Here is an 11,595-nt window from a genome sequence, read left to right on the forward strand (position 1 = left end):
AAAGACAGCCGCCGTCACCTGTCCGGGGAGAGACACTGCAGCCAGCTGCGGGACCCGTCCATCCAGCCGTTTGGTTTACCGAGGACTTTGTGCATCTCTTACTGAGTGAGTAAACCCGTGCCATCCGGCACCGCGCCGCGCTGTCCCTGCAACCCTGCACCTCACCAACCCTGCCTCCCCGTCACACCACCGGGCCCCAGGACCACCGACCCCTACCCACGGAGGGGGAAAACAACATCCCAGCTGCTCCCCACCATCGCTCCCGGGATCCCTGTCACCAGCAGCGGTGGTGCCCATCTTCACCACAACCCATGGGTGGTGTCACGGACTAAATCCCCCAAACCAACCACCCCCTTTCACTCACGGGAGAGGAGCGTCGCTCGAGTCCCCAGATCCGGCCCACCGCTCGAGCCACCAAGCAGCAGCAGCCGCAGCAGCGCCGGACCCGAGCGTTAGCGAGCGAGCGCAGTGGCGGCGTCCTCCCCGCCCGCGACAACTTGGCGTCACGAACAGGATTGAACCCATCTACTTACCAGTAGAAGTGCACCTTGTGATCTCCGCCAGCGGTGTCCGGCCGAAAATTTGAAGCGCCACCATCTTTGGAGCGAAAATCTCCCGCTCAAGCGTCTTCTCCGAGCAGGGAAGGCGCGAAAGCGAAGCCCCGCCCCCAAAAAACGGAAGTGCTGAAGAGAACCAAGGGGGGGCGGTTGTGTGTCTGCCTAATGTAGCCGAGGCTATGAAAGCGGGGACGCCAGGACTCTGCAAACATTTGGTTCCTGGAACACTGCTGCGCACGATGTCCCGTCCTTCCGGCACCGCGGAAATCCCGGAGCCCACGCCAGGAACAGCGGCGTGGGTGGAAGCCCGGACCGCACAAATGTGCTGCCGCCTTCAAGCCCAGGTCCAGTTCTTGATGGAGCGCTGGGTGGCCGAGATGGAGGAAGTGGCGGCGGCCGTGCGGAGACGCGAGGTGGAGGCAGTGTTGGAGGAGCAGGTACATGACCCACGCCCCTGTGTCCGAGAAGAACCGGCCGCTGCGGCTGAGGGGCCCAGCCTGCACCTGCTCACCCTCCTGCATCCCCCGCCATCCGTACCGGTTGCTGTTGCCCCTCCACCCTGTCCGCTACCCCCAACACCGGTAGCGGAATCCAACCCGTCCGCCCTAGAGGACCGGCCTGGGGGCGTTGTTCGGGAACGGCCTGTGTCCCTCCTGCTGCCATGGAAGGCCCCGCAGGAAGTAGCCGTCCGCGACGAGAAGCAGTCGGCCCCGGATGTGGCCGCACCCGAGACCGTCCCGGCTCCGGCAGTCCGCTCAGCCGTGGAAGAACCGGCCGCTGCGGGCCTGAAGGCCCAACTGGTGAGGCCAACTGTCCCTGAATCCTCCGCCTCGGCTGAGGCAGCGCCGGGCCGCCACTGCAAAGCAGCAGTCCAGGCCACGTCACCGCAGGACCCCCACGAGAGAGTACCGGTAGTGGCCGCGGTCCAGCGGGGCCCGGTCCGGGCGCAGGGGTCTGCCAACGCCCCTTATTGGGACAGGGAACCAAGCCAGTTGGGCCGGGAGATTGCCGCCAGAGAGCAGCAGAGGGCCGAAGTAATGGCGCGAGTGATTAAAGAAAAAGATGCACTCCGTCATGCCACCTTTCGGGTGCGGGGCCCGGTGTATGAAGGCCAAGTCCGGCAGTTTGACACGCGGAGGGGGTTCGGTTTCATATACGAGCCGGGCCTGGAGGCCAAAGTGTTTGTGGTCCGCCGCGATGTCAACTCACATCTTCCCACGGGCCACCCAGGTCGCGATCTATTGCCGGGCGACCTGGTAACTTACACCCGCCACTGCGGGGAGAGGGGCTGGTTTGCCCTGGACGTTAAGCAAAGGAAGAGCCGCGGTGAGCAGATGCGGCCCCAGCCCACTCCTCCTCCACCAAGCCGTCCGGATGTTGAGCTGGAAGAGGTCCTAGATGAGTACGACCTCAAGTAGTGGCAGCGGTCCGCCGTTGCATAAAGTTGTCCCCCGTTGGGACCCTCAGCAGTTTAATTGAATGACAAAAATCAACCGAAAAGATCATCTGATTAGCTACTGTGATTATTCCGGCCGTTACCGGCAAGTTGTCCCCGGAGGGACTCTGTGTGTTTTCACCACCCACATGAGGAACTACTCATGAACATGGCCGAGAACTGGCAGGCCACCCACGAACTGGTGGGCTTGTAAATAGTTTTGTGGGATGGAAACCGTTGCCACCTCCGGAGAGTCAGATTGGAGGAAGGGCCCGCAGCAGAGCTGGCTGGGGCCCGGCCACCACCAGGACCGGTGGCCATCCTCCAGGGGTCAGGGGTCCCCCTGGACGTGGGGTCCCCTGAAGTGACAGCCGGGTGCGAGTAACCGTACCCGTTCCCACTCGGGCAGCCTGAACCTGGACTGGGGTCAAGGGGTGCTGCCCACTTCTTAGGGGCAGCATCAGGGCTAGGTTGCTTGGGTGGGAGAGCGAAAGACATCCGTCCGTCCGTTATTATTAAAAGTGTTTTTATATGTGCAACGTTCAAGTGACCTAACAAAAATGCTTATGTTTGAAATGTTTACATGTTATTTAAGTTTTTACAGTTTTTGAAAAAAAAATAAAACCGGTGATGGACGGGCAGCCCGCGGACAGTCTGCATTTCACCAAGGGGGAATGTGGCGCCCTGGACTAGCCAGGTCATCACAGGTAACACACAAACACCCCCACCCCCACCAGACAGTAACATTACCAAACACAAAATCCTTGTTGCCTCCCTCCAGGGTCTGATGTCCACACCAGGTGGGGCGGAGCCAAGCGGTTGGCCCCACCCACCGAGGAGTTCACAGGCCTGGAGGCGGGAAAAGTGACAGAACGAGTTTGGAGTTTGAAGTGTGAGGAGTAAACACTTGGGTGTCTGGGTTTGTGGCCCAGGCGCTGACAACAAGGTTGGCAGACGGTGGTGGCCGTCTGCAAGAGTGGTGAAGCAACACAGAACCGTAGGACCGGGGTCGGGCGTTGGCCCGCCGGTACCAACCGGGGAGCGAAGTGAAGCCAGCACACACAGGCAGGGCCATCGGACCCCGACCAGGCTTGGAGCCGCCGACAATAGTCAAATCCGAGTGTGACCAGAACCCCAGGGGTTTCCTATCAGCCAAAGACCCGATAGAAGGGACCGCCCACACCGTGAGGGTATACAGCTACCGCCTAAGGCTAGAGACCCAAGAGCCAGCGCCTGCGGGCAAACGGGCTCCTCCGGCATCCATACACCGGGGAGCGGACTACCGTTGGGGATTCATCGTAGTCAAACAAGTACACAAAGGTGCAGGGAAAGACAGCCGCCATCACCTGTCCGGGGAGAGACACTGCAGCCAGCTGCGGGACCTGTCCATCCAGCCGTTTGGTTTACCGAGGACTTTGTGCATCTCTTACTGAGTGAGTACACCCGTGCCATCTGGCACCGCGCCGCGCTGTCCCTGCAACCCTGCACCTCACCAACCCTGCCTCCCCGTCACACCACCGGGCCCCGGGACCACCGACCCCTACCCACGGAGGGGGAAAACAACATCCCAGCTGCTCCCCACCATCGCTCCCGGGATCCCCGTCACCAGCAGCGGTGGTGCCCATCTTCACCACAACCCGTGGGTGGCGTCACGGACTAAATCCTCCAAACCAACCACCCCCTTTCACTCACGGGCGAGGAGCGCCGCTCGAGTCCCCGGATCCGGCCCACCGCTCGAGCCACCGAGCAGCAGCAGCAGCGCCGGACCCGAGCATTAGCGAGCGAGCGCAGCGGCGGCATCCTCCCCGCCCGCAACATATGCATGAGAGAGAATGTTTTAAGGCATTTTTATTATTTTCTGCAAAGTCAAAAGAAATACTTAGGCTACTTTCACACATCCGGTTTTTGCAGTCAGGCACAATCCGGTTTGTGCCTGATGCAACGGATCCATCACAGATTGTGTAAAAACTAATGCGACGGATCCAGCAAAAAAACGGATCCGGTTTTTGTTTTTCTTTTTCATGAGAGAGTGAGAGAGAACCCATCATCATCGCACACACGCAGGCACTACCGCCCCCATCATCACCGCGCACACACGCAAGCACTACCGCCCCCATCATCACCGCGCACACCGGCACTACCACCCCCATCATCACCACACATACCCATAGACGCCTGCCATGATTAACCTAGGACTTAGTAGGAGCTATGGGCTGCCATTAACTCCTTATTACCCCAATTGCCACCGCACCAGGGCAATTCGGGATGAGCCGGGTAGAGTCCCGGGACTGTCGCATATAATGGATGCGGCAATTCCGGGCGGCTGCTGGCTGATATTTTTAGGCTGGGGGCTCCCCATGACGTGGGGCTCCCCATCCTGAGAGTACCAGCCATCAGCTGTGTGGCTTTACCTTGATTGGTATCAAAATTGAGGGGGACCGCACGCCGGTTTTTTTTATTATTTATTTATTTTACTGGAAGATATAGACTCGCCCACCGGCGACTGTGATTGGTTGCAGTAAGACAGCTGTCACTCAGCGTGGGGGCGTGCCTGACTGCAACCAATCATAGGCGCTGGTGGATGGGGGAAGCAGGGAATACGAGATGGAATAATGAGCGGCTGGCATTTTCAAAAGCTGGAAAAGCCGCCAGAGCAGTGTGACAGCTGTGCAGCGCTGCACCGGTGATCAGTGAGTATGAAGGAGAGAGACCGACCGACCGACATACAGAGCGAGAGAAAGACCGACCGACATCGACAGAGAAAGACTGACCGACAGAAAAAGAGACAGACCAACAGAGAGAGAGAAACCGACAGAGAGAGAAAGACTCTGGGCATGCCCAGAAACAAAAAACGGATCCGCCGTTGGATTCCGTCATATGCCAGATGACGACGGATCCGGCGGCCATAGGCGTCCATTATGCAACATGCCAGACGGCGCCGAAACCGGCGTGGTCTGTTTTTTTGCCGGAGACAAAAAAACGTTGCATGCTGCTTCCTTTCCGGCAGCCGGACGAAGAAATTTCGCCGGACGCCGCATGCAACGCAAGGCCATCCGGCACAATCCGGTGATAATACAAGTCAATGGGGAATAAAACGGACCCGGCGCCGGATCCGTTTTATCCGCATTTCGTCAGATTGTGCCTGACTGCAAAAACCATATGTGTGAAAGCAGCCTTAGTTTTCTGGATTAATTTTAAGGGTACCAACACTTTTAGCCAACACTGTATACAATTTTTGGTTTATGGTGTCAATGTTTCTTTTTTTCTATAAATATTTTGTTTCATTTGGGCATACTGTAAGTTTTCTATAATAGTGAGTCCTATTGAGAATGGTGCATATCAATGTCATAAATGTTGCAGATGGGACAACTTATTGTGTGGGAATTTTGTTGACTGTTCAAGTATTTGTTGTATTGTTTATGCAGATTATTAAATGCATGGCTTGGTATGCTCTGCCAGTGAAGAATATTGGGTTTCTAGCAAAAGTTTTTTTCTTTAAGATTACATTATCTAATAAAATATATCTTAATGTACAGTAGGTGAGTGATGGAAACAGCAGCGGAGCAGGGGCCATTGACAGGTGAAAAGTATGGGGGAAGAGGAAAGCGTGACTATGTTAAGAACGATATGGATTGGTTGGGAAGGATTTATATGGGAGATAGTTAAATGGATGTGGGTCTGCGCATATGTAATATTTTTATTATTTTAAATTGCGTTACTGCTTTATTAAATGGGTTTTCCACTACTCAGTCAATCAGCATGTTTGCCCCCATTAAAATAGCAATGCTTATATTCACCTCCTGTGGCGGCGCTGTTCTAGAGGCATTGGCACTCGCTCTCCTGAGTGTCATGGGTGACTAGAGAACACAGTGAAACCTATACTGGCCCTAAAGCTGGGGCCCCTGCGCTCACCCTCACACCCGGAGGTACCCATGAAGGTAGAGAGGTCTGGGCCCCCAATTTGGCTATATCTCCTGTCCTTATCTCTGATGGTAAGATCCCCCTCCACAACCCACCACCCGGGGGAAGGGACAAGAGTAAAAGTCAACAACCCAACCAATAAATAAGGACGAACAGGAGTAAAGAGAACAACTAGTACACACGGCAACCACACACAAAGGTGACACCAAAAGTGTACAAAGGGAAACAACATAAAAGGGGGGGGGAGACAACAGACTACTGGGAAACTTCCATACTGTTCAACCAGCACATCACGAACTGCTGCAGCAAGCACCAATGCTGCAGCCCACAACAAAAGTCTCAGAGAGAGGGTTTCTCCAGCTCCTTTCTCCTGCTGGCCAAGCTTCCCAATGAATGAAAATAACCAGCACTCTCTGCTGAAGGTAGAGGGTATATATAGGACCTGGACATGGTCCCAACCAGAAACACCTGACCAGGAGTCAGGAGTTGTTGGAAGGTAAACTGACATTAACCCTTTCCTCCCCAAAAGAAAGGGAATCTATTTAATCAGCAGAGTCTCACAAGGTAAAGTGAGAGTCTGACCCAGAACCTGTAACTACACTCTGCAACAGAGAAAAGACACTGAGGCGCACATGACTTTGTTACATCATGCAGGCCCTATGGCAAATCAGCACTGATTTAACTGATCCTGCCTTTGGGTGAATCAAACATCAAGAGGAAGTCAGAGCTACGGCTGGCCGCTTACATCCTTTTGATGATTAACAAGTCCGAAGGCAGGAACAGTGAAAGCAGCGCTGATTGGGTGTAATAATGTCACATGAGCCCTGGATGAGCAAGTGCCGACACCGCTGAAATGTCACCAGCACCAACGGTAAGTATATGCGCTGGGGGTTTTTTAGCGCAAAAGTGCTGATTGAGAAGTTGTCCGAGTAGTGGACAACCCCTTTAAATCTCATTTTTTTTATTGTAGTACAGTTGGAATAAATCTGTGAATTTTCACTTTTTATATGATGCATGCCAATTTCAGATCGTGCTGGCTCCCCTCTCCCTTTAATATAGCAGTAATGAAATTTAAGATACTAAAAATATTACTTATGTGCAGACCTACATTTTAATCAAAGTATGTGAACCAACCTGCCGTGGCCTAAAACATAACATAGGATAGGTATGAGCCAGTTTCTTCTATTTTTGATTACGCCATTCACCTGGATTTCTCATGCAAAAAAATCCGATCTCAGAAAACCCATTTAAGCACCAAGTGGAATCAACCAAGTTTTACCCTATGTACAATGATACTAGAGTTGAGCAAAAAAATTTCCAGGATCCCGATTCAGCAGCCATGTTGTTACTCTGTGACAACCTTTCCGCATTCACGGAACTTCTATTGATTGGATGGCTGTGATGTTGATGTTGTGGCATGATGCATGTATGACAACACACTGGGCATACAAATTAGAAGAGACAGTGGAAATATGGGCAAGTGGGAGGAGGTTTGCAGGGCTCTAGTCCTGTGACTACAAACTACTGACAAGGCTGCTAAACCAAGTTTCTGCAAATCTTTTTGCTTAAATCTAAAAACTGCAGCTCCTAAAGCTGCATTTACACTTACCGATGCATGGCATTAAATGACCATCGATGTAACATGCAAGCTGATCAGCAGTTGTTTAATGGTCTGTTTAAAACAAAAAAAAATCTGGACAGAAGGATAGGTGTTATGATCGTTCTGTGCCCACAAAAACGCAATGTTTGGCTATGTGCCCATGGGAGCTCGCACCTGCGGATATATCAACAGGTACGTCCACAGGTTTCCCGCAGCAGCTCCCTGGAATCCACAGCTATACATAGCTGCGGGATTCCAGCGAAATATCTGCGGAAAACCTGCGGACATTCATGCGACCTACCTGCGGAATTCCTGACCTCCATCTCCATAGTGGAGGGCAAGGATTTCCGCAGGAATAATTGACATGCAGTTATGTGCGGCTGCGAGACATCCACAGCATATTCTGCATCCGCACATACTGTAGCATGGATGTGGCGCCCCTGACCTGGTCAGGGACCACTGAGTACTGCACCCATGCTGGGAACAGTACAATACAGGTAATCCAGAAGGCTGACCGGGGTGTGGAACACAGGCGCATAGTGATCAGGTCTCACACATGTACCCATGAGAGGACCCCTGGGGATCCCAGGAGGGGGAAAAGCCTTCACCTTCACTGGAATAGTGGAGGGGGCCAAAAGCCTCCATCTCCTCTCAAGGGGTGTGGTAAGAGAGTCGGGTTGCTAGGTGGCGTAGGCAAGAACAGGAGAGGAGGGGCAGTGAGCCAGAGCAGTGTAGAGTCCAGGGAGCTCGAGTGAGGAGCAGATCCCTGGGGCTGTGCAGTCTGACAGCGCCCGCGCAGTGGCTACTGACGGGGGAGAACGGTCAACTAGGAGGGCTACCCGAAATCCATCTTCAGCTAAAGAGAGAGCACGGAGTGGGAAGTAAGGAGACTGCTAGAGAGTACCAGGCCCAAACGGGCGGCAGATCCCGAAGCGGAGATAGATCCAGCTTTCTTTTGCTAAACCTGCCGGTGTGGGGCTCTCAAAGCCCACGCCACAACACCACAAAAGCCGCAGCCACGTAGCCACAGTTAGGGCCCATAGGTCACAGGAGGCAAGCAGCTGGAGTGGCCTGGTCCAGGCGACAAGCAAACGGCAACCGAAGGGGAGAGAGGCTGCAGCATCTTCCCTGGGTGACCCCCATAGGGACTCAAAGTCGGGGTTACCCCAAACCACCAAGGGCTAAGGAAGGCGAGTTAGTAGTCACCCTCACAAGTCAGCCTGAAGGACACCTGGTTCCCACTTGGTTCATCCCAGCTACGCCCGGGTCACTCACCCTGCCATCAACTGTGAGTAAAAACCCTGAAAGACATCCTGCCTGTGTTGAGTCATTCTGCGCCTTGTGGTACTACGCACCTACACAGGGCCCTGGGGCTTGCCTCACTCTCAGGAGGCTACTACAACTGGCTGCACCCACCATCAGCCCCAGGCATCCCTTAACCTGCAGTGGCGGTCCCCACTGACCGCAAATCTGAGAGTGGCGTCACGACAAGAAGAAGATCTCCTACCTGTGACCAGATCCAGCTGAGTGGAGTCCCTGAAGGTAATGCACCGACACAACACCTGTGGGGCTTCACATGGACACTCCCCATGTCCCATAGGATAACATGGGGAGTGTCTGTACTTGCTAAAACCTGCGGATTTATCTAGAAAATCCAGATAAATCTGCAGGTTTTCCATGGCAAAATCCGCGGGTACAGAGTCCTGTGGGCACATAGCCTTAGTGACATAATATCATCTGTTTACACAGTTGCCTGCCTAAAATTTACTGCATTTGATGAACAAGTGTTTTGCCTGTTCAGCTGGTGATTAAAGGCCTTTTTAGATGGGCATCTTACAAATGCTATGTCCTCATTTATCATCTTGTCTAAATGGGTCTTAAGGATGGGTGAAGATGAGCAAAATTATATTCATAGCTGATAGGAAAAATCCAATTTTTTTAATGCTTTTACAACATTTTCACATTCCATATTATCAAAGCCATCTATTATACCAATTATACGAGGGACTGAAACAGGGAAAAAACAACACAACTGGTCATCATAACCAATTTGTGTCCGAAGAAGAGACAAACTATATTACCACACATTATCATAACACCTCCATGTCACGAACAGCCGGGGATGTCATGCAGACAACCCACCGCTGTAAACAATCTGTCAAGAACAGCCAGGGGGGTCATGCGGATGTCCCACCGCTGTTCATCAATCTGTGATAAAACCGCAACTTGCAGCCCCACCCTTACATCTATTATACGTCGGAGCCACGAGATATGACCTCGTCACTTCTGCCAACACGTGACATTCTGCACCCCCAAAGGGTACATAAGGTCAGCTTGACACAGTGTTACACTGACACCTCCTTGTCCTTGCAGGCACAGGGAGACATGGGGAGGGAGACAGAGTGGGCTGCACAACCGCTGGCGCGATACCCCACTCGCTCACAACCCAAACAGACGCTTTTCACTAGCCCCAGTGAAACAGGATTCTGCTGGTCTGGTATTCTGCCACCAGTTCCTTGTTAGATATAAGCCTGATCCATTAGCAGGATTATATCGGGCCAGAAACCAGCCCGGGTAGCATGTAATACTAAACCAAGTGCACAGACATGAGACTCGTGGATTGAGATAAAAGAACAACCCAGAATTAAATTATATATTTAATCGCCTTAAGAGCACACTAGATAAAACAATATATAAGATGAATTTACAAAGGTTATGGTCAGAAATGCAGTTAGAAGTAAGATATAGGTGCAAGCAGATGTACATAGGAATCAGTTACCGGTTTCCTTGTGGTTAGGTCTAGTGCTGGCTCGGCACAGGGGAGGCGCTGTGGAGTCACTGGTTTCTCTCCACACATTTACTGGATGTGACCTCTCTGAGAAGAACCACCTACAAAATGTCTGCTTTGGTTTTTAATAACCCAATTACCTCACACCTGGTGACCTGACAGTGCTGGACATGGGCTGTGCCTTCAGGTTCCAGAAAATTATGGAATGGCAGTTTTCCTCATATCTCCGCCTCTGAGCGTCCCATTGGGAAGATAATTACCATCATGTTTCCAATTTTGATTTTATCTACCTATAACTAGGAAATATAATGGGTCTAATTGTCTTCTCTCGGCTAGTTATTAATTTTGGGCTGATACGCATGTCCCACAATTAAGGAAAAATATGGGTTACATTTATCTCACTGTCCTGGGGCCGTAAATTTGCCTGCCATATTTGTGGGAGCTACACACACTTTAATTTTATACTTTTTACCTCGGAGCCAGACTGCTAGATCCCTATGAAGCCTCTCTGAAACTAGCAATTGCCCGCCCACTTCCCTAACTGAATTACTTTTAGCACCAGGGGGTCTGTTCTGCTCAGAGGCTTTTTCCTCCCTATAATTAACTTTGTTACCTACCATTTGTTCCAGAATCTTGGTATTGGATTTCTATCCTGGATATGGTGACCTATTGCTGCAGGTCAGGGTGTATGGAAATATGTATAATTGGCAGTTGTCTGGCATGTATTGATATGCCAAATTCCTTACAGTACATACAACTATATTAGATTTTGGATTTAATGCCTTAAAAATGTCTATATAAAATTATTTCATGTTTTTCTTTTGTTGTAGGGTGGAGCTTTCTACTTCATAGAACACGTGGCCGATGTAAATGAATCCAGCTGGATTAGTTTTTTTCAGAAAGTGTTGAATCCATCTTGGAAGTTGATTTTTGATGGATGTAGCATAAGAAATACTACCTGGAAAGACCTGGAGAATGCTAAATTCTCAGAGCTGAATCTGCGTCACATAACTGCTCCGATATCTATGACTCTTGCTAAGCCTCATATTATTGGATATGCTGTGAAATAAATACATATATGAGATCACTCTGGTTAAGTTTTTATTCATTTGAGCAAATTACGCTTTGACATCGTTGTTAGGCTTCATTCACAAGTCCGATTTTTCCACGTACAAAAATAGTCGATCTATTATTGTGATTAGAGTTTGACCAAAATGTGGTACAAGTATCATCCAATTTTCTTGTACCGTGGAGGAATAATGAAATACGTTTCCCCGTACCTTACTAGATTGTA

At 51.3% G+C, this 11,595-nt stretch overlaps 1 protein-coding gene across 2 annotated transcripts in view; it reads left to right on the top strand.

The window, feature by feature from the left end:
* The window catches only part of LOC142290540 (thiol S-methyltransferase TMT1A-like), a 143,884-nt gene extending 132,499 nt beyond the window's left edge, over positions 1-11,385 (top strand). The window contains exon 2 of one of the 2 annotated variants that reach the window (XM_075334501.1): positions 11,132-11,385. In XM_075334501.1, coding sequence (XP_075190616.1) covers positions 11,132-11,371 — 240 coding nt within the window. In that variant the 3' untranslated portion in view covers positions 11,372-11,385. The remainder of the gene's footprint in view (positions 1-11,131) is intronic. The other variant, XM_075334503.1, reaches the window with a different exon arrangement.
* Positions 11,386-11,595: the final 210 nt, after the last annotated feature.

The sequence above is a fragment of the Anomaloglossus baeobatrachus genome, chromosome 2 (genome assembly GCF_048569485.1).
Source record: "Anomaloglossus baeobatrachus isolate aAnoBae1 chromosome 2, aAnoBae1.hap1, whole genome shotgun sequence".
NCBI lineage: Eukaryota > Metazoa > Chordata > Amphibia > Anura > Aromobatidae > Anomaloglossus > Anomaloglossus baeobatrachus.